The sequence below is a fragment of the Seriola aureovittata genome, chromosome 8 (genome assembly GCF_021018895.1).
Source record: "Seriola aureovittata isolate HTS-2021-v1 ecotype China chromosome 8, ASM2101889v1, whole genome shotgun sequence".
NCBI lineage: Eukaryota > Metazoa > Chordata > Actinopteri > Carangiformes > Carangidae > Seriola > Seriola aureovittata.
Genome location: NC_079371.1, coordinates 21,657,688 through 21,681,500, shown reverse-complemented (window position 1 = coordinate 21,681,500; position 23,813 = coordinate 21,657,688). Strand labels below are relative to the sequence as shown.

The following is a 23,813-nucleotide window of genomic DNA, read 5'->3' as shown; positions in this document are numbered from 1 at the left end:
GCTGAAATACGCTAAAGATTTACGAAGAAATGAGGGGAACTACAGCGAGGTGATCACTGTGAGCAACACCTTTTACACTGCACAGTCACTTAATCCATTGTTAATTTCCTTGTATGAGGGAAGTTAGGACACATGAGGTAAAGCTAAAGCTCATGTTAACATATCGTTATAATTCCAGTATGATTGCAGTCAGAGGTCAGTTAGACCCTCTCAACCCCTTGCAGCTTCCTGATTGACCCTGTTTTCCTCCTTCCTGTTCCTTCAGATTGCCTCTTGACACCTCCATGCTAGCTGGATTTCAGAGCAGATCGTGGTGCACTTGAAAACTCACATACCGGGGAGCTAAAATGCCATGGTCTTAAGAATATTCTGTCATGATGTGATGAATATTTCACAGTAGGAATATTTTTAGTGAGTGTTGTGTCTTTTCTTCGCACTCAACGGAGCACTTACTCCAGCTGGAAGCTCACAGATGGGGGCAAGGCGATAGGACAGGAGTCTTTGCTGCCTGCTGCAGCTCTTAGCCCAGCCTTTACTTTGACCCAAACGTGCACTCAGAGGAAAACACAGGTTTGACAGTTTGATTTCAGTTGATGTTAATGGCCAAGCAGTGAAGTAACTGCTATGCAAGTTGTTCAGTTTGAGCTGTAAATGCAATCGTTTTTTTTTTTTATAGTGGCCTTCGACAACCTTTGAGTCAGTATGTGGAAAGCATATAGGCTACAATATGTGTGTTTGTGTGTGTATTTATAGTGTGTATGTGTACTCCTTAGCCTAGCATGAGTGCAGGGTCCTGAGGGGCAGCAACTGCAGATCCCTCACTTCTGCTCGGAGGCCTCTCTTGCTCTGGTTGCTTGGCAACCCTCTCGTGTCTGAAGAGGAGGGGTTTATTTTGCCCAGGAAAGAAGGAAAGATTGGTGGGAATTGCATGAAATGTGGATGAAGCTGTCAACATGAGAGGCTTGTCCAAGCCTCAGCACACTGGGACTCAGTGATGGTCAGGATCGAGGGATCCTTCAGTGTCTCTTATTGAGATAAGTCAATTTTACAATATGTTTTTCTCACATTTGGCAGAAGACAAACAAAAAAACATTAAGAAACATTAAAAATATACTGCCTTTGTGGTAATGTTGGGGTTTAACAGCATTTTATTGAATTGAAATCCAGTATTGAATGTAATTATGCAAGAGCTTTCAATTGATGGATATAATTTGATGATTAAAAATAAAAGCTATAAAGCTTAATAGGTTATTTTTCATCCCTTATCAAATGTTATATCTAATAACTTTCAACAGTTTCATGGAACAAAAGCAACTCATTGTTGTAAAAAATTCAAAAAATTTACATTCATAGTACAAACATTCAGGTTTAACACTCAAAATCATAGCGAATTTGCTTCACTGGAACTGCTTGAGTGTCGTTTGATCAGATTTGATTAAGAGTTGTGTGGCAACATGACCAAACAAATGCTGATTAGCGAATGGCCGTCTGTGACATCACCTTTTTCCAAATGATTCCCGCCCAGTTCAAACTAGTGAGAAGAGCACAGATAAAAACACAAATCACGAAGTGTCTGAAGTAAAATAACCAAATTAGTTTTAACACTGACAAAATAGAACCAGTTATCAAAGCTAGCACTACCACTGTGGTGCCTTTGTCAAATGAAAATTGTGTGTGCAGTAATCCTCATTCAAAAAAAGAAAAAAAAATACAAAAATACTTTTGTACTATTACTTAAGTGCATAAAAACGAACTGTCTCAGACTGTGAAAAAAAACAGTTGACTTTTGAAACGCTTGTGTTACAAAAGGCCATTTAAAGGTTCTATATATATGTTTTTGCTATTGTAACATAGCCAACGTTAGCATTAACAGCTGTTCACTTACCAGTCTAGAAGAAATTAATCTTGTTTTGCATCTATTTCTATCACTTCTTTTCTTTTACTGAAGTTAGCACGCTAACCAGCAAGACTAGGCGCGTCCAGTCTGTCCTCAGTTCAGCATGAGAGGATGAAGAAGTAGTGCTGCCCAGAGGGCGCATTCTAACCTTTTGTCTTGTAAACCCAACAATAGATGAAGCTATTGGCAAGCCACCCTCATCACCACCACCACCACCCACTCCAGGCAAGAGATCGTGTTCGGCGGCAGAAAAAAATCGTACACATACCACCTTTAAAGTGTGAGAACATGAGAGATATGCAGGGAATGGTCTGGTTCAGCAAATACTGTTCAATATTGAGTTCCTGAAACACAGCAGGAAAAACAATATTTGCAAGAAACACATTAGAGTGGCCGTCACCACATGAGCAGAGCCCACTGTAGTGGAAGCTGGTGTAAGCATAATTTCAACAATCTATGGTTAAGCTATGATAGAATATCTTATTCCCAAGTCAGTGTAGCTCCCAGGGGAAACTACAGCAGAAGCTTTTGACTTGATTACACAGAGAGACAATTATACAAAATTACTTTTTGTTTATTTCGGCTGCATACAGGCTAGGACTTGTCTGACTCTTATTACACTGCATTGCATACTTAAGCCTGAGGTCAGTTTTCATGTTTCCTGCAGTTACTGTACACAGTCTGATGCGAGCAGGCATCTGGGCAGCAGGAGAAAGTATTTGTTGCTGTGCGATGCAGCCACAACTGCTGCAGAACTTGACTAATAATATCTACATGATTTTAATATCATGAACTGCCTGGCGAGGTGCAGTACTGATGAACCTGACCCCAGTGTGTGTTAGTTAGTTTGTGTGTGTTTGTGAGCAGCATGTGCTATTTCCAGCTGGCATATGAACTCAGCAGATGAACCAAGATCAGCTGTTTGTCCTCTAGGGGAGGCATTGTGACTCATGTGATTGGCTAGCAGCTGTGTGTCACACTGTGTATATGTGTGAATGTATGCCTGTTTTTGCATGTGTGCATTCCCATGCATGTGCTTCTGCAAATATTTGAGTGAATATTCACATATATTCAAAACAACAAATCCCATCATACCTAAAAGAGAATGGCCTCCAAATGCACTGCATTCATCTAGGTGTGCGTTGCAGTAGGACATAGCTATAGTAGGAGGCTTTCCCAGAGGAAACTGTGGAAGTCATCCTGGATCTCTTTAATTCTTTATTCATCAGCTCTGTGTATAATTTATATATTTTATGCACTACTGTATGTGGAGAGAGTAAAAAACGAAAGGCAAAAGGGTGCAACAATTAATGAGCGGACACCAGGAGTGAAGTGACTACCAGAATAACAAGTGTGAGAAAGTAATTTCACTTCTTCCACCTGCACAGATTCTTAAATGTGCACTGAGGATAATATATTGTCATCATTTTGCAGATATAGTAAGATATTGCATTTGCATTATGATGACATAAGCCATAACGTGCCACATTGTATGATATGGCTACTATTAACTATTACTGTTTCCACGCTTCAGAAGGAGAAGCAGGGGTGTTAATGGGCAGAGGAAAAGAGGAGGTACTGGTTTGGAATGGGAGGCTCACCTCCCCTGGGTATGGACATGAAGACTTCCATTTTGAGAAATAGCCATCTGTTTTTTTTTTCTCATGTCTCTCTCATAGTGAGGGTCAGGGGTTTCATATTCAGAAATTCTAGTTATAAGCTGCAGGGCTTTCTTTCTGCTCTGCCTCCATGTTCACTGCTCCTATAGCTGCTGGCTAGCTAAAGAAATGTGCACGTTCAGTCCACTTGTGCATATCTCTGCCAACACTGGTGATGATTTATTAGACTACACTTGACTGCTTTCCCACTCTAGTAAACATTTTATATGCACAGGAAAGAAAAACATCGTATTTAAACAGAATTCTGGAGCGTAGCAGTGCACTTACTCTTATTCAAGAATCAATCAACAATCAAAACCTCTTCACTCTTTCTCCACCTCTCTTTATTTTTTTGCGCGATCTTGCTCATGTTTCCTTTCCGGTCTTCTCTCTTTTCCCCTGCAGCTGTCCCTTGGACTCAGGCTTTTTTCTATTTAAGTCCTTGTCATCTTCCTACCGCTGATTTGCAATCGCAGATTCATGCAAATATATTACACATTTAAAACTACATTTGTGTGGTTCTCACTGAGAAGCTTATTATCCTTTTTATGGCTCTTGTTGGTGGATACACAAATAACTCCAGTCTCTTTATCTGAGGCTCAGCTACTTTTTACCTCTTTACCTAAACTTTAATACTGGTGCTTTAATTTAGAATAACCAGTGTCTGGTTAAACCAACCTGGTTACTAAAAGTTACTGTTGTGTAGGCTTGTTTCATCTCTTAACAATGCATTATATTTTAAAAGACTATATGTTTTGTACTTTATGTAAAGTAATTAATATTTTTAATTAAGTTCAGTACTTCATTGAATCAACTTAGACCTTATGTACTTAGACCATCACTGGTTCAATAATGCATTGTTATTGATGAAACAAGCTTATACAACAGTATATAAAATACTTTATACCATGGCCTCTGAAAATCCTGGATTCTGATTGGTTGGAAGGTGTGGATTAACTATTAATGGAGAAGTTTTATTTTTAAGTAGCATTACCTGATTATGATACATAATTTCATTCTGTATGTGCATATTAAAACAAGTCATAATATGCGCCTGTCTGATTCCACAGGCATAGTTTTCACATACTTCATGTACAAACTTAATATCACATCAGCCTTGCATGTGATAACATTGTATATCATTTGTGAAACACAGAGTAACTTGTGCGATGTGAGGGTTTGTCCATTGGGAGTGAGTGTATTCCATTAAACAATTTTCACTAGTGTTGCTACAGTGCAGAGCTTCTTACTGATGTGTAAGATTTAAAATCTCTCTGCTGTGCTGTATGTAACAGATTGTTTGTCCGTGTCACTCAGAGCAACAGTAGGCTTATATTTTGTCTGTTATGTCCCATGGCATACCAAGAGCAAGATGCCTCTTGCTCATCCTTTGTAGTGAATATGTGTGTGTGTGTGTGTGTGTGTGTGTGTGTGTGTGTGTGTGTGTGTGTGTGTGTGTGTGTGTGTGTGTGTGTGTGTGTGTGTGTGTGTGTGTGTGGTGTGTGTGGTGACTGTGTTAAGGTGCTACCACACTGTCTGCTCTCTGTCAGCATTACTTCCCTTGGGCATCAGTGTTTTCCTCACAGCTCCACTCTGCTTTAACAACATGCCTCCACAAAGGCGTCAAGACCCTGAATAACTGCAGCAGTTGTAATTGTATTTGTATGTGTGATTGTGTTTGAAGCGTGTGTTCGCGGAGGGACAGAGTGCAGTCTTTGTGTTGCTCTGTGGCTCTATGTGTGTGTATGTGTGCATGGATTTGCCTCCTCTCATGCGTTTTTTGCTCTGTGTGTGCTCATTTTTGAGCAGGCTTGTTCATTAGGTCTGTGGGGAGGAGTACTTTCTGCTGACTTTGTTTGGTTCAAAGCCTGAGGCTCTTACTGATCAATAGTATCCCGGACCCACCACGTCTATGAGCAGCTGACTGGCTCTCTGCATGGCTGGCAGCCACGGCTTAACAGCGTAAAGTCATACGTCAATGTTACTCACATCTTTCTAGGTATATTTTGGACGCACCCTTAATCAATCAGAATGCGTGTGAAATTCAGTCTTTTCACTCTGCAAACTCTGAAAACAATAAAAATACATTGCTTTGTTCTCCCCTGCAGTGACATCAAAGGAAATCTTATTACGACATGGTGTATAATAATCATCATGAGATATTGGAAAGCTGTGTCAACAGATGTTTTCTCTAGGTGGCAGTTTGTAAGTTTCCAAGGAAGCATCGGAGCGATCTCTGGATTTAGACTGCTGTTTTGTTTCCCTCTTTGTCTCCACTCATGCCTGACTTCGGTGTTACATCTAAGTGGACCAGGATTCAGCATACAATACTGCAAAAAGGATCAACAGATTTTTTTGGTTTATTTCCGGGGGGGGGGGGGGGGGGTTGATATAACAATAAAAATATTTTGTCGATTTTGGCTAACCAGGATGCCTCTTACAGTATACACAGTGACAGTATGGTAGAAACATCAGCAGGCTAATCTGTGCCCGTCTTTGCTGTCCTCAGGTCTGGATGATTGTCTCCAGCAGTACGTGAAGAGTTTTGAGCGGGAGCAGATGGGGGGAGAGCAGCTGCTGCACATCACCCATCAGGAGCTGGAGGAACTGGGTGTCACCAGAATAGGACATCAGGAGCTCATCCTGGAAGCTGTCGACCTCCTCTGCGCCCTGGTTAGTCAGTTTCTGTTACTGAATGACATAATGCTTCTCAATTGACAATACTTTGGAAGGAGTATTGTGTACAGATCCATGATGTGTGTGTTAATGCGTCTTTGAGTCTGACTGCCATTAACTAAACCTTTGGAGCCCCAAAACTAACAAAATGTAGTAGTAAAGCGTTTTCACACAAGTCAAAAATATAAATAAACTCATAAATAATGCTTAGTAAAGTGGCATTAGCTTGCCAGCTAAAATGTTTTAGCTGTTGTTAAGAGAGTTTATACAGTGATGATACAGGAGAAGAAAGTTAGCTTGGGCTAGGTAGGCTAGCTCAGTGTGTTTAGCCAGCACTGTTTATGTGTGAGTTAGCCACTCAATTACTCCACTGATATTAGATTCTAGTAAAAAAAAAAAAGGAAGATAAGTTAAAATAAGGTTTAATTTATATCATCAGCTTAGCGCATGTAAAGACAAAGATTTTATTAGACTGGAAAAGTATACGAGCTTTAGCACTCCATTTTAATTATTTAATTAAAGTACTGTTTTAGTCAGTTATATTTTTGGTCCATCTGATAATCTTATACTGCCTTATATAGGTTTTGGGGCTCTATACAAAACTCTCCTGCCACACATTGATTTGTGTTTTCAATTGTCATATCACTCTCCAGTACATACAGTGTCCAATATGACCAGGTAATTGTTGTGATGAATGGATTTGATTTTTGTAAACTTTGACACAGGAGTTTGCGGCGTTAACCAATAGCTAGCTATGTTGACGGTGCAGATGTTTGAGGGAATGGAGAGCCAAGATGGAGGAGGCTAACTTAGCCGCACCATCCACTTTTATTTAACCTGCTCCACAGAGGAGGATGGCTTGTGCTGATAGTTACCAGAAAGGAGTTGATGGTACAAATACATGTTTTGAGTAAACTCTGTGAATTCAATGTCCTGTTAGCGACCACTTGTTAGTGTAAAGAGAAAACAGTACAGAGAAAATACGAAGAAGCTTGTTGCATGTTGCGAGCATGTATCCTTCTGGCCTATGTGTTAGCGATTTGCTTGCTAGCTACTTAAGCAATTTTATATTATTTCTAGTGATTTAAATCCAAATGGCAATTTTAGACATTCTTATTTTGTTCTTGTAAGATTTTCTACAGCTACTTGTGTGAAACTACTCGGTATCTGAGAATATTAGCTTCTTTTTAAAAATGAAACAAGGTTTTTGTGGAAAAACATTTAAAACATTGTTTGGTGTTAGTGCCGAAACTTCCACAGTGTATAGTGTCCAAAAGTTTCAAATTATAGCCAGCCCTTAGTATATTAGTATTTTAGACATTGTTTTATGCTTTAGCATGTATAAAGAGGATTTATGTTACAACATTTTAATTTTTACTCTGTTTGCCAGAATTACCTTGACATCAAATCTGAGTAAAACTTTCTAGGAATTATTTTATTTTATGCAACCGCTAAAGAAATTCTGTCAGGTAGAAAGATGTATATATTGGTTGTTGTTTATTTTCCTCAGCCAGATATTGATATTGGCTTAAGAAATGGCTAGAAAAATTGTCTATCATTTGGGCCCTGCTTTGTGTGTACTGTCTCTCTCACTGCTGACTGTATGTGCAGTGGCCCTGCTCAGGATTAGGGAATTAGGGAGAATTAGGTGCTACTCTCCCAGAGAGAGAAAGAGGAAGAGAGAAGAAGAGAGAGAGAGACAGAGAGAGAGAGAGAGAGTATGTGGAAAGAGTATGTAGGATGCACCTTATCTCTCAGGCACACATGGCTGGATTAGTTGGGGTTTGAATGTGTGTGAGAGTGTGTGTGTTAGTGTGAGCGAGTGTGTATGCATACATGCTTGTGTGTGTGCTAATCAGCACCTCTTCTCATTCAGATGTTCCGGCATGGGAATGAGTGTCCCAGAGCAGCAATCACCATATGTCCTGGAACTGGACACACACACACACACACACACACACACACACACACACACACACACACACACAGACACACACATTCAGGGATGCCAGGTAGACAAGATGAATCACTAAATCGTTTATTACAGCTTGGGTCTTTCTTTTTTTACTTTCAGATATAATTCCTAGCAGATATGATCTAACACTGTGTGTTAATCAAGGAACACATCGACATCTGACAATTAAACTGGTTTCAAACAAAGCCCCGGGTTACACATTTATTTGTAAGAGAAATCAAAGGAGAACAGTAAAATTATTACCCATACTGATCACACTGTACACTGTAATACTCAATCACAGTGTACAGACAGACTTCACTGTTTAACTTTGACCTATCAAACTTGCTGTAGTTGTGCATTCCTACAGTTTTCCTGTGCCAACAATTTGGGTATTCTCACTTGTGGTTTACATAATCTGACTAAACTCTTGGCTAGTTTGCAATTTTTGTGATCGTGCCTCTACTCATTTCTTGCCCCATTGGACTTCCTTGTTGTGATATTGCCATGTTCTCAGATCTCATCAATTACAAAAGTTACTGATAGAAATAATGACCAAAACTACAAAAGTAAGAGTTGTAATAAAACAGAATTATCTTTTAAGAAATAGCCTACCTGAACTCCCCAGTTAACAAAGGCACACAGCTCTGTAGTACCTGTAGACTGTCAATATTGGGATAATAAAGGACGATTCACTGTCGTCAGCAATATAATCCATCATAAGGAAAGCAAAACCCCATTCCCTTGGCTCAACCATTATGACTTTCTGGTCTTCCTGCAGTAAGAAAGGGGAGCTTCTGTGGCCCTGGATCAATGCAAGTTTCAAGTGCTGACTGAGCTTTCAGTCTCGCTGTAAATGTGGAAAAGTCCCCTCTTTTATGCCTATGCAATCGAGTTTTTGCCCCTAGCATCTATGCTAAGCAGGTTCCTATGTGTGCAGTGAATTTTCAGCAAGATGTGCCAAGAAATGGGCATAAGTTAAGAATAAAACCCCTGCTCATCCTAATATCTGAGTTGAAAGACACGCATAAATGACATAGACATAGATGTCGTTGCATTGAAGTTAAATAAGAAGTGTCAAAACTAAGCAACTTAAAACATGAACTACTATATACAAAAGAAGGTGGTAAATGAGCCCTGTCTCTCTGAAGCATCAATTCATCAAGGCATCAAAGTCAGCGAGAGTAGCAAATAGTAGTAGCAGTAGTAAATGTATCGCCTTTTTCCATTGCCACACACTGTAGAAACAGTTTAGAGCTTTAGCTTTATAGAGATTTTTCTATAATCAGATAATCAGAAAATCAGCAGAAAATCTAGTCAATTAATGTGTAAATGTGACGTTCATGCAGCAGTTTAGGCAAGTAATTATTTGTTTTGGAGATTTCTTTGTATTCCAAAGATTGTATCTCACTGGCACCTATTCATCTCACTTTATGAAATCTATCACACAAATTCCCATATTCTTCCATCAGCTGATAAGGTTGACTTTTAGCTTTTACATTCAGTTGGATACAACTCCATGCAATTTCTAAACCTCTCCTTTCTTCCTCCAGCGCCAGAGGAATGGCATCATTATCTAATGACACTGGATAAAACACAGAGACACTCTCAGTCTATTGGGCTAACACACAGACAAACACAATCATAGCTATCAGAAATGTAGAGTTTTGAATCAATCTGATCTTTAAATGTCTGAACATACTAGAGCACCTGGAAGAAAACCCATGCAAACAGACAGGATATTCTGAATATATACCAAAACATCTTGCAAACAACTTAAGTCTTAACATCTCCTCAGAACCCTTAAAATATCTTGGCATAATCTCTAATAATAATTAGTTTCTAACTTCTAAGTCCCTGTTCTTCTTTTGTTCTGACAAAGTGATTCGTGCCTTCCTCTCCTCCTCTAACTCTTTCATGCAGATGAGTCAGCTGTCTATGTTGGTTCCTTTTCAATGTTACCCTGCATGACTCCAAATTGATTTTAAAATCCTGTTGGTTACTTCAAAGCTATTAAATATTTGCCATAATTCATATTTCTTGTGCTTTCCATCCTCGTTTCAACATCAGAGCTGATTAGACAGGATCCCTCAGATGTTCCATATAGGAGAGCTTAAATGAAAGTTGAATGTTATCTTTGGGTTTACCCCAAGATAGCGTCCTGCATTACCATCTGCACTCCACTCACTCCACGTAGTATTTTCCTTTGCCTCTACACTCTGGTTTGACCTGCAGTTGTGTGTGCATGTATATTTGTCTCCATTTTGTCTATGTGATTTTATTGTTTCTTTTCTCTTCCCCTTTTCCTTTTATGACAGCATTGTTTTTACCTACTTGTGCAAAGCGTAAATGAAAACAATTTGTTTTGAACATTCACATAAAAATTTCAAGCGTTCAATACTTGAAAATTGGAGCTGTTTTTGGGTAAATAAGAAAAACCTGTAGTTGAGTTGAGTTTAGCCCATTGGACCCAGATCTTCCACGCTGAGAGTGACACATACAATCAATTCTCTCTTGATGAGTAGAGGTTATATACTCTCTTACGTGGGTTGAGACTATTGAGACTAGTAAGTCTCATCAATATTTTACTTTTGAAAGAAAAAGATTAAAATGCAAAGTTGTGTTTTTTGCCCATTTTGATTCTGTGGACAATGGTAGAAATTTCAGCGTAGAGGAGAGGCCACTCCACACATAGCTGCTATGGCAACCACATCGACATGAAGGTGGAGGAAGGGTGGGGGGGGGGGGTCGCTCTAATAGCATCGCCCTCTTACTGTATTGATTTGACACACACAAGCGCACATATGCACGCACTGCTCAAATTATTTCTCTCTCTTTCTCCACAGTCACACACACACACACACACACACACGCACACACACACACACACACACACACACAGTCATTCAGACAGTCGACACAGGGCATTTTTTCCCTCCGCTTTATCTCAGCACTCTGTCCCCTGGAGAGAGCTGCACACAGCTCTAGATCGAATCATAGGACAGCCTAATTACAGCTGTGCAAACATGTTCTCTCCAAGTTCATGTATACATCTATGTATTTTCACACAGAATACAGAAGATTATACAGAACACAGTGTATGCATGACCCAGTTTCAGTGAGATGCATAGCTGGGTGCTTTCTCTTTCTCTCTCTCCCTCTTGTCTCTTGTCTTCTGCCTCTTTAGTTCCTCAATTCCCTCATTTTTCTCCCTTCCTTCTCTCTGTCTCTCTCCCTCTCTCTCTGTCTGTCTCTGTCTCTCTCTCTCTGCTGCCGCCACTGTGAAACCCTCTCTCCTTTGTAGTCACTGTGGTCGTGACTGTGTAGAATAGATCTAGAGGCAGGGGAGGAATAGATACGTCTAGTTCAGGCTGTGCATCTGACTATACAAGGATATGTGTGTGTGTTTGCCTTTTTGGTTGTGTGCATGTGTGTGTATAGCCTTTGTGTCAGCAGGAATCAGGCTCCGTCAGGCAGGACATGACTAGAGGTGCCTTGGGACACTGAGCGCAATGTGGCTTAGTGGGTCTCTGTGTGTGTGTGTGTGTGTGTGTGTGTGTGTGTGTTTATTTAAAAGGGTCACAGTGCCATAATGGGCTATTCAACCAGCTTAGTGTTCTTGTATTAGTGCAGAAAGTGGCTGTTTTATGAAAATGCTAATGGTTATTCAGAGATAGTAATTCTAATTTCAGTTCATTGTACTCAGAATTACCATGTTTCAGTTACTGTTTATCCTTGTTCACTCAACACATAAAAATTGCAAAAAGACCATTTAATCAGTATTTAGTATGATAAAAAATGTGTACTGTATCTGTTACAATGAATATACTCCAAAATATAAGGTTTATAAATACTAAATGATAAATAAATGATAAATAATAAATAGTTTTAAATTACTTTTTATATATGCTGTACATACAATATACTGTATAAAGGATTTTTCTTTTAAACCTACAGATAGAAATAGATCAATAAAACTGTAAATATTCAGGTAGTTTGGACAAATTACTTTTTCATGTCTGTGCATTTGAAGTATGGAGCAAGGGAGGAGGATTAGCCTAGCTCAGCACAAAGAGTGCAGGCTGAGGGAGGAAGCTAGCTCTTCTATTTCCAAAGTTAATAACTAAAGCTACCAGCACCTCTAAAAGCTCACTAATTAATACAACGTATTGTGTTTGATTCATCTGTATCAAGGAGTTATGTGGATTGGTAAGCAGAATTTTGAACTTTGAAGCCAACCGAGTAACTTCAAACCATTGGTGTATGACATACTGTGCTTCTGTTTTTAAAATGAATCCTTCTGTTTGTCCTGCAGAACTACGGCCTAGAGACAGAGAACCTTCGCACTTTGTCCCACAAGCTAAACGCTTCAGCAAAGAACCTCCAGAACTTCATCCTGGGCCGGCGGAGGGGCGGACACTACGATGGACGAGCTTCCCGGAGGCTACCCAATGATTTCCTTACCTCAGTGGTGGACCTGATTGGTGCAGCCAAGAACCTTCTTGCCTGGCTTGACAGGTAGGGATTACACCTTGGGTGTTAAAATACATTTGGTCTTCATCCAATAAGGATGAAAGCTAAAATGAAATTATATAAATTTCATGCTACAGTACAACTATATTACTATGACTATAATATGAATACAGTCAAGTTATTTTTTAAACTTTACCTGGTGGAGTCTCTCATCAAAACATGGTCAGCTATGCTCATAATACAAAACAGAAAGAGGCACAGAGACTGGACAAACCTAGCCTGGCTAGCTGTTTAAGCTAACTCTCCTGTTATGGACAGATATTTGTGGTATTGATATTCCAACTTAACCTAACTGAACTGAACTCAGCCACACAGACATGCCACACCAGGCAGTGGGAAAAATAACAGCAACACCTTACAATCTCCCTCTGACACAAAGTTTCAACAGTAATACAACATGGTATACGTCACAGAGATAGTTTGTACTGTTCTGCATTATATAGTCAGTTGTTCCTGTTACTGTGGCCCCCTTTAATTTAGCAACAAGTCATAGATGGATAAAGAATACAAGCATGAGCGTAAAATTGTTTTTCTTTTTTTTTTTATATCAGCTAATGGACTCACATGAACCTGAGAACACATACAATAAAGCAATGTTGAGCTTTAGTAGATCCCTGAGTTGCGTTGCCTCCTGGTCACAATATAAAACCAAATATTGTTGTTTGTCTTTATCAGTTGCTCCTGTGCTCTGAGAGGAGCAGAGAATAGCTTTCATTTCTCTCTCTCACTGCCCTCTCACGGCTTTTAAAATAACACCTTTAGGAAATAAATGAACTGAACAGAATGAAATGAAAACACCAATATAAAATAAAAGCAGTTCCCCAAAACGGAGTAAAGAAACTCTTGACCAAATATGCTTTGCTCATATTCATTTATATGCTTAAAGTGTGATTTTGATTCCTTCTTTGCCTTGAATGCAATGGAAAAACACTATGCTCAATTTCCCATTCAGAGGATCATTTGATAAAAACAATGACCAAATTTAAACTAAGGTCATAAGGAGTCAAATTATAAACTTTTTTGTTTTTTGTCTCTTTCAGGTCTCCATTTGCCAGTGTGACAGAGTATTCATTACTGAAGAACAACATCGTGCAGCTCTGCCTAGAATTAACTACCATCGTACAACAGGTGCTTACACACACACATACAGCAAACACACAGGATGCATGCGTCACACAGTCCATCATGCCCATACTCATTACACCCATACAGAAAAGGTCAGAGTTCGATTTGAAAGGGCAGAGCTAAAGTGGGTTTGGACTGGGAACATCGATACGGATGAAGCTTGCTCTGGTCTATAGCTCATTCCTATAGATTTGACTATGAGTGAAACATATGTCCAATGCCACAGGCTGTTTGCAGCATGGCTGATGGGACAAGTAGCTCTCAGTAACAGCCTTAGGCAATGTACTCATTGACGCATTGTTAGACCTCATCCCCTGCTTAACTTATGGACCCTGATGGAGAATAAACTAGGGGCCTCTCATCCCTTCATTTCCCGTTCTCCTACTCTCCCTCTAACTAAATCTGGAGGTGCATGCATACACACTCTGATACTGTAGAAATCTCATTGTTTGGACAGAAACTATGTCTGCTGTCCTGGACATCATCCACGTCCTCCCTGTAAGAGCCTGCTTAGAGAGTGTGTGAGAGTGTGTTTGTCCGTGTGCCCAGAGTGAGTCCTGGAGCTGAGCAGATAACACCCATCCCCTCTTACAAGGGCCAGAGGAGAGCGAAGAGAAAGGGGCCACCGTAGGTGCATAATGGGCCAAATGAACATGTGGCTGCCAGGGTGCAGCGAGACAGACAAAGGTGGCAGCGCTGCCCGCACTAATGCATCAAACAGATGAATTAACTGCTACGATGCACATCTGGTGGATTCAGTGGGCTGCTTTCCCAGAAATAGATTAACTATCAGCTATCGTTAAATAACAATCTGTCATGTTCAAATAATGTCATTTCTAAATCCTGCGGAGACTCATGAATCTCCATGCAGCAGAGTAAGTCCCAAACTGGTAAATCCTATGTATCTATCCTGCTAAGATTATAAAGTAACATACATAATGTGGAAGGTTGGAAATAAAATAGCTGACTGCTGATGTTCTCTGGTGGAGAAGAACTCATCCATCTCTCATTTCTCTTATTTCCTTCTTTCTCCACTGTTATATTTGGAGGAGGGAGATATTTGAGCCTCTGTGCGGATGTTCACATTGACGCTTTTTCCGTCTAATGTTTTTTCTCTCTCTCTCGTTCTGTCTTCCACTTGTTTTGCAGGATTGCACTGTGTATGAGACAGAGAATAAGATTCTCCATGTGGTAAGTTTCTGCTTTTAAATGTCATTTTTTTAATACTGATTGAAAGTTGTTGGCCTGTTGTTTATCACAGAAAACAAGGAGGTGGTTCACTCAACAATGGCAGCTTTTAAATGGAGAGATAAAACAACCCCAACAAGATTACTGCCCTAGTGTATGCAGTATTACATTTCCAGGATATCACCTCCGCTACACTGAATCAAAGCAAAGGCCTTGTTGCTTTAAAGGAATCGTTTGAGATTTTGGGAAATAAACTTATTCTGAGTGATCTTTTATCATTAGTGAGCTGTAGAAGTGCTGGTTGGCTGAGTTTGTTTCCTCTGGACGGAGTCAGATAGTTGCTTCCACCTGTTTCCTTTCTTTAACTGGCCTCTGGCTCCAGCTTCACATTCACTGTACAGACATGAGAGTGGTTTCGATCTTCTCATTAAACTCTTGGCAAGAAAGCAAACCAAAATGTTAAACCATTCCTTTAATGAAATCTTATAATACACATTCTTCTTTTCAATTTTTTTTTCAACTTTTTTCACACTGAGGATACACAGCTGAAGAGTATGTCTTATGTATGTGTGTATGAGACTGCCTATATGTGTTGTGTATTTTCTGCATGAGTGTGTGTTTGTGAGTGTGTGTGCATATCAGAGTACTGTTTGTTTTTTGTAGGAATTTGTGGCCCAAAATTCTGCATGTTAAAGTCCAAGCGAGCCTGAGGCCTTTTGAAAGCCCTAGTTTAGCTTCTGCATGTGTGCGTGCGTGTGAGTGTGTGTGCGTGCGTGCGTGCGTGCGTGCGTGTGAGTGTGTGTGTGCGTGCATGTATGACGGAGAACTGTCTGTGTCCACGTGTGAAACCCAGTGAGCAGCTAGTGTCTGATCCGGGCTGACAGTTGGACTGGGACACTTCCTGCTGCCATTCAAGGTCAGGTGGAGAAAACCAAATAAAATGTTGGCTGGGGGAGTTCACAGAAAAATATTTGAGCATTTCATGCCAAGGAAAATACTCAGATGTTCATGGTAAAAATACAAGTCTATAACATATTTCTATCAACCAAACCAATCATAAGACTGTATTTGAGATGTTACGATGTTCCCTCTGTCAGAATTACTCCCCCCTTAGCGTTTTGGTTGTGGGACTGCGACTGTCGTTTACCTCTGTTGTTAGAAGCAAAAAACAAGACAGTGACATTGGCCAAATTCAAATATTTAGATGGCTCTTCACATGTACACACACACTCACACACACACACACACACACACACACACACACACATGCGCACACAAAACCCTCCGTACCAGACTAAAAGCTCCACATGACTAAATCTGTTCTGTGTGGGAGGTTTAAGCATGAAGTAAGGAGACAGCGTGAAGGAGAGAGAGAGAGAGACAGAGAGAGAGACAGAGAGAGAGAGAGCGAGAGAGAGAGAGAACGAGGTGTTTGTTTTTAGATGCTGCATCCTTGCTGATCGTTGTTTATCATGTGTTTTAGAAATTAAGAAAGTGGAGGTGAAGTGACACAACCACTAAACCACACACACACAACACACACACACACACACACACACACACACGGGACATACAAAAAAAAATGTAGAACACAGAACAATGTTTTATAGAATTAATTTAAGAACTGTAGACTTTTCTTTTGCAGCCGACTTGTCCCATGTGTCATCTCAATGATTTAAACTCTAGCTCCTTTTTGTTTTCCATATTGTTCACTGTAATAACCAAAACTTAAATTTAAACCAAGCAGTTTCTTTTCTCTGATATTTTCGGCACACAATCTATTTCAGATTTTGTATATAACAACATTCTGTGAAATTATACTGTAGAGATATTATGACTCATGTGTGTCTTTCTTCTTTTAGCTTTATATATGTATAAGCAGGACCTGCCTTTCTGTGTTTTATGTATTTTATAATATGACCCAAAAATGTAAAGCAGTTGCTGCTGTTGATGTTAATGCATTTGTAACAAAAACTCAGTAATCCCAAAGTATAATACATTACAGTAAGCTCTGTTAAAGGGGGTGTTCTGCATGACGAGCGTCTTACCTTTGATACAAATTTTGGATTAATATTCCTGCAGTTTTAGAGAATTAAAGACGTTTAAAAATGTTCAACATAGGACACAGGAATCTTGTCACATGGTATTAGTAGTTTTACTTAAGAGTCTAACAGAGTTTGATATTTTGTGAAATACGCTTATTCGCTATTTTGCCACGAGTTGAGAAGATCAACACCATTCTCGTGTCAGTCTGTTAGATATGAAACTAGTGCCAGGAGATGGTTAGCTTAGCTTAGCATAAGACCGGAACCACACTGGCTGCGTGGCGGCTACAGAACGTCTTGGTTTTCATTTCAACGCCCATGTTAACGGGCTGGAGCAGACTGCGTCTCTCGCCTCTAGAGATTCTTAGAACATTACACAAACTGACACCTTGCACTATATGTCTAAGCTGAATTTGAATATGTCACTGACATGAAAAAATATGACCTTTTTTTTTATTTATTTATTTTTTAATAATTTTAGCTGCAAGTGGAGACTGAGGCATTTTGGTGACATTTTTCTGTCAAAAAGAAATCAGAAATCAATTCATAATGAAAAGAAATCCAACATTTGAGTAACCTGCAAACTCTATGTAGAGAGATAGAGCTGGCAGTAGCAGCATCACAGCAGAGACACAGCCGGTGTGAACACACGCACACTGTGAGCCACAGTAGTTCAGCGACGCAGCCACCACGCACGCGCAATGCAGACGGTGTGTTTCCAGCGTAAAGACTGTAAACAAGGGTAAACAGGCAACTCTATCCAGCGACTATACCTGCACATCTAAAACTCACTAACATGTTATAATTTGCTTGATTTATCTTAACTTAAACCAAAGGGTACAAACAACCATGTAGAGTTGCATCACATAACCACATCTTGTCAACTTGCTGTTAGGCAGATGTTTTATGCTAGGTAAGCTACTTGTCCCCTGGCTTTATATTTACAGTACAGCACCATTCACCTATGTCTTGGCAAGGAAGTGAATAATGTCGTATGTAATATTTCCCAAAATGCCAAACTAAGTAATGTATGATGGGATTTTGATCTAGGCCGACATGTATGTTAGAGTCTCCCAGCCAGTGAGCCCCCCTGTGTGCATCCAGCATGGGGTTCAGAGACTGCTTGATGCTCCGGTCAATGCTGCTGTAGCTACTGTAGTGGTAGTTGTACGTTTGTCAGCTTCTGCTCAATAATGCAAAACTCACTGCTACTCTGCTCTCCTCTAGACTACAGCCTGCAGCAATCAGATGGACAGGGATAGTGTGTTTGTGTGTGTGTGTGTGTGTGAGGGTGGGGGTTGGGGGGGGGTGGAGATAGAGGGAGAAGAAGAGCGATAAGATATGAGCATGTGTGAGTCTGTGTGTCTGATGGAGCGTGAAGTGTGTATGAGTGTGTGCGTTTTTATGTGCATGCATGCATAAGGATGAGAGGAATTACATAAGACTGTCCTAGTTGTGTGTTTTCCCTTTCCCTTGTTTTCCCCCCCTTTCCTCCCGGACTCTCTCTCTCCCAACTCCCTGCTTTTCTAGTTCTCTCTCCCACTCCCCTTCTCCCTCCTTCCTTCTCTCCATCTTTCCCCGCGTCTCGGTCTCAGGTTTATATTTGCCACAGCTCATGCACAGGGAGACGAATAATTACGCAATTGCACTTGGTGTGTATGTTAGCATGTGAACGTGTGCGCGCGAGGGAGAAGGTGCGAGTCCATGAGGAAGAAAGGGCGAGAGAGAATGAGAATGAGGGAGGTGTTGGTGGTGGTGGTGGTGGGGGGGAGTGTGCAGCCAGAGCTTAATCCATTTGGCAGCGTACTATGTCTGGCTTTCTGTTTGACTGCTTTTAAATCTCACGCCAGCCAGCCACATAAGTTAACTTCCCTATAATCTGCGCTCTGATTCTCCTGGAGGCATGTCAGATCAAGGCTGGGTGTGTCAGCGCTGGAGGAGTTGAGAGTCTCCATGCTGTGGTGACTGTCCTTTTGTGTCTCGGCCCGTGTTAATCCCAGGTCAAGACTATTAGTCCAATGATCAAAGCGGGGACACAAGCAGAGGCACAACATTGTCACTTGCTGTGGTATCCAGCTGGGCACTTCACATGCTACTTAACGACTATATCGGCAGGATTAGATAAACATTGCTTCTACCCCCAATCCCAACCCCCCTTTTTTTTTTTTTTTCTTAAATCTTTTTCCCTTTCCCTTTTTCAAATTAAAGCTCAAAATTTTCTTTGGTGTCTTTGCATGACATGAGCAGATGTGGGTATCCCATTACGTAATGTGTGCACCTTGACATAATACTACTGAATGAACAGAAACCAGCAGTGTAATGTTCAAATAACTGACCCAGAAAAGGGTGGAAGTGTGTGTGTGTGTGTGTGTGTGTGTGTGTGTGTGTGTGTGTGTGTGTGTGCGTGCGTACGTGCGTGCGTGCGTGTGTGAGTGTGTGTGTGTGTGTGTGTGTGTGAGTGAGAGACAGTAAGAGAGACAGAAACAGAGAGAGAGAGAGATAGAGAGAGAGAGCATTAGAATCACATAGCCAGCTCACTGAAGATTCTCCACCTTTTCTCTCACACTGAATGAATCACAGGCTCTGAGCGATGATGTGCGTGTGTGTGTGAGTGTGTAAGGGCTTGTACATCCTATGTGTGTGTCTGTGTGTGTGTTGAAGATCTCCTCTGTTCATTTCATAACCGGTAATAATCCAGTAATTGCTCATTAGGATTGAGATCGGAAGATTATTTTATGCAGGGTTCATCACTGTCACGCAGCCTGTGTGAATGTAGAGAATATACTGTATATTGACTCACATGTTTCTCACGTGTGTGTGTGTGTGTGTGTGTGTGTGTGTGTGTGTGTGTGTGTGTGTGTGTGTGTGTGTGTGTGTGCGTGTGTGTGTTTACATGCATGTGTGCACTAAGCAGCGATGCATCGAGGCAGGATAACCAGGGTAACAGTCTTGGTAAAACCACTGCAGTCAATCAGCCAAGATTAGAAGGCAGAGATGTTGCTGATGATAAATTAACTTGCATGCGTGACCAAGCAGACAAATAGCCTGAAAAACAGTTAAGGTTCATTTAGAACAAAGGCAAGGTGAAGCCATGCTTTTTATTTGGCGTATTTGCTTGGATGCACTCAAATGGAGTAATATGTATTAGGAATATAAGTGCAGTGTGAAAGAAAAAAAAAAAAATCACAGCACAGATAATCTATCTACCTTACAACAAGGTGTCCGACTGTGTTTAGTTGACGTGATGGCGAAAATAAAAAAATAAAATACAGATAACAACAAATGAAATCTGTGCTCTGTAATTTAGATGTTAGAAAATGTCATCTAGGCACCTCGGGGTTGTCTGGTATCGGAGATGTGTTGTTCTGTCTGTGACGGTGTCTTGTGGGCATGCCTGTGGACAGACTGTGACAGGAAACAGTTTGTGTGCTGGAGTGATGGAAGTGGCGATGTGGAACAATCTGATGAAATGATTTCTGTTTCACCTCCTCCAGCTAGGTCACAGCATCCCTCGCGGACCAAAACCAATCTCAATAACTTTCCGTCTTTCTCTTTTTGTCGCTCTCCCTTTCTTTCTCTCCTTTCCTGTCTTTTTTTTCCCTCTGCTCTTTTTACCTCCAGTGTAAGACCTTAGCAGGGATATGCGACCACATCATCTCTCTGTCATCAGACTCTCTGGTCTCTCAGTCTGCCCATCTGGAGGTGGTCCACCTTACCAGCATCATGCCCAGTGAAGGACTGGTAAGGACACAAACAAGCATATACACCAAGGCTGTTTTAAAAGCCATCCTAACAGAATTTCTCTAATGTGAAAGGTGACAGTTGTATTGATGAACCCACAGAAATGTATTACCCAGCTCTATGGTTCCTCTCAGTTTTCTACGGACCATTTGAGCACCTTTTAGCTCATTGTTTTGGTTTTAAGGCCCACAAACTCTGCTCTCATTAACCTTGTAATCGACTGTACGCTACCTACGCAGCGACAAATGGCAAAAATACAAAGTTAGAAACTAGCTGGTGAACATATAGAACATATGGAACATACAGAACCTAGAGAACCAGTTATTTCTTTTAGGAATCGATGGAGACCAAACCAAAGCTACAATGATGATTTGATGAATGAATGAATATTCTACTTAAATGGCACAAAGATGAGTCCAAATGAATGCGAATGTTCCTCCGCACCTTCTGTGCCTTCTGGATATGTAAATAAGCAACAGTATGCCAACAACAACCACACAGTAATATGACAGTGTTATGTTTTCATCTTCTTCCACTGCCCATAATCAATTAATGCAGCTTTAAATGGTCTGGAAAAGTCTAAGTCAAGTCTTGTAATATCACCAAGTCTCGAGTCCTGGGGAACAAATAGCATGAAGTCACAAGTCCTCATAAGGAAATAGGCATTTGAACTGTAATTGGACTATTTTTCACACAGCAGTTGAGCTATCTCCTGTAAAAGCTGTTAGTGTTTTTACACAACTAAAGTCTCTTGTATGCATAGCACTGACATTTAAATATTCAAGGTGTGTGAATATGCACTGCCTGCCTTTTGCTGTCTTAATTAATTATTTACTTTACTTGGTCAAAACTTGAGACTTGAATGTTTCTCTGCTTTTAAGTCTCAACTCAAGTCAGGTCTTTAGCAAGTTGGGTGATAAATCAAAGGAAAAACATTAAGAAATATGTGGAAACAACATAAATGCAGACGCTTCTGTACAGGGTATGAGGGGGTCACTGAATGAGCATGAAAACAGTGTGAATCATACACTTTCAAAGTCAACTTTGCTGAACACCTATGGGACAGAGATTTTGCATCAAGGTGTTAAGACAAATCCACTTCACCAGCATCATCAAAACACCAAATGTGGAATATGTCTTTTGGGAAAATGGTGTGGAGTGGTGTAGTACAGTTCTTCAGTTTTGTGATCTAAATCTGACTCAAGTCCAAGTTTGAAGTCACAAGTCTATCGCTCTGGCCAACACAGAGACAGAGACACAGATACAGACCCAGACTCACAGATGCAAAAGATCCATATCATGTACAATGTTCAAAAAGTCTGAAACCGCGAAAAGTGGTCTCAGACTTTTGGACCTCGCTGTATTTCTCTTCACACTCTGTATGATACTGAATCCTCCTGCTTGTGTTTCAGGGGATGTACATCAAATCGACATATGATGGACTCCACGTTATCACCGGAACCACAGAGAATGTGAGTTTTTATTTCAGTCAGTCTGAAGCTTAACACTCCACCAACCACAATTTATGGTCTCATATCCCACTATGACAATGAATCCACGCTTGCTTTGTTCCCATTGTCCTTTCCTGTCCTCCTCTTTGTGCCTTTGCAGTCTCCAGCAGACCAGTGTAAGAAGATCCATGCGGGGGATGAGGTGATCCAAGTCAACCATCAGACAGTGGTGAGTTAAAAAGCTTCCAATCACAGGAAATGTACTGTCTTTATTCTCCATCCTGTGTTACGTTGAGGAGCTGTCAAGGTACATGATGTCTGCTACCACCACCACCGCCGCCGCCGCCATGGTGCTTCCTGTCCTGTGCCTGTGTCGCTATGTAGGCTAATTAGGCTTGCTGTGGGAGCAGATTATAGGATGATTGTTACAAGACCTTTGTTCGTGATTGTCTGCTCACTCTTTCTGGAATTTGTTTCCATTGTCGTAAGAAACCCCTGAAGGAGGCGTCAGGTTTGAAATGTGAACTCATGTTCCACTTTCAGACTTGAATAAGTTGTACTTCTGCCTTCAACTCGTCACATCAGAGTGAGGCACGAAAATGGGCAGCCATTTTAAATGGAACGGTGGCTTGTGAGCGCATGTGATTGAGCGTGCTGTCTATTGCCTGTGCTGTCAGCTTTGGCACAAACGATTTGTTCCAGTGTTTATTTGAGATTTCTGAAGGGGGGGGGGGGGTAAAATGGTTGTGTCTGTGTGTAGACGTCTTTTGTGTGCTTTTCCCTAAGTATTTCCTCGTACGTCTCGGTAGGTGCTGCTCATGCGAAAGTGTGCATGCAGGCGCTGGGGAGCGGCGTTGATTGACGCGTGAGGGAGCTGCGTGTTATCTCTGTCCCTCTCTCTCCTCGGGGTGACAGTGCAGATCGCACCCTGCCAGGCTCTTAGCTCCAACCCCTCATTACTCCCTCAGCTAGACCCTCACCACTCTGATCCCTCGCTCTGGGGGAGGAGATAAGCATGGGGGAGACAGAGGTGTGTGTGTCTATGATGGGGGGGGAGAGGGGTGGGAAGCAGTCAGGGGATACTGGGATGAGGCAGAGCTGGGAGTGTGGGGCGAAAAAGGGAGGAGGAAGTAAAAAGGGGATTTAGGGAGAAGAGGAAGAGGATGAAAAGAGAAGGGGGAGAACAGCAGAAGGCAGTCTCTAGTCAATATAACTTTTTTTTCAATCATAAGTGAAGCTGCTGAGGAGGAAAGATGGACACAGACTACCAGCAAACTCTCTGTCAACATCATGGCTGATAAGTTTATCTAGCGAGGCTCCATATTTAAAAATTAGATTAGTGTGAATATTGAATGAACAAATTCCATTACATTATAGAATCATTATGTAGGCTTATCCCACGTATTTAGCAACAGCGCTGCCTTCATGTCTATGCATGAGCTTCTGTTTGAGGCCCACTTCAAAACAGGAGTTGCAGTTTTTAGCTCAGCTTCTCTTTTGAGGTAAAATGTGGAATTTGCTCAAATAACAAACTGATTGTTTGAA

General features: G+C 40.9%; 1 protein-coding gene across 1 annotated transcript in view; it reads left to right on the top strand.

The window, feature by feature from the left end:
• si:ch211-26b3.4 (connector enhancer of kinase suppressor of ras 2) overlaps positions 1–23,813 on the top strand; it is a 65,511-nt gene that overhangs the window by 8,059 nt on the left and 33,639 nt on the right. The window contains exons 2-8 of the mRNA XM_056383627.1: positions 6,065–6,228; positions 12,501–12,703; positions 13,759–13,846; positions 14,993–15,034; positions 20,698–20,817; positions 22,230–22,289; positions 22,429–22,497. Of these exons, the coding sequence (XP_056239602.1) occupies positions 6,065–6,228; positions 12,501–12,703; positions 13,759–13,846; positions 14,993–15,034; positions 20,698–20,817; positions 22,230–22,289; positions 22,429–22,497 (746 nt within the window). The remainder of the gene's footprint in view (positions 1–6,064; positions 6,229–12,500; positions 12,704–13,758; positions 13,847–14,992; positions 15,035–20,697; positions 20,818–22,229; positions 22,290–22,428; positions 22,498–23,813) is intronic.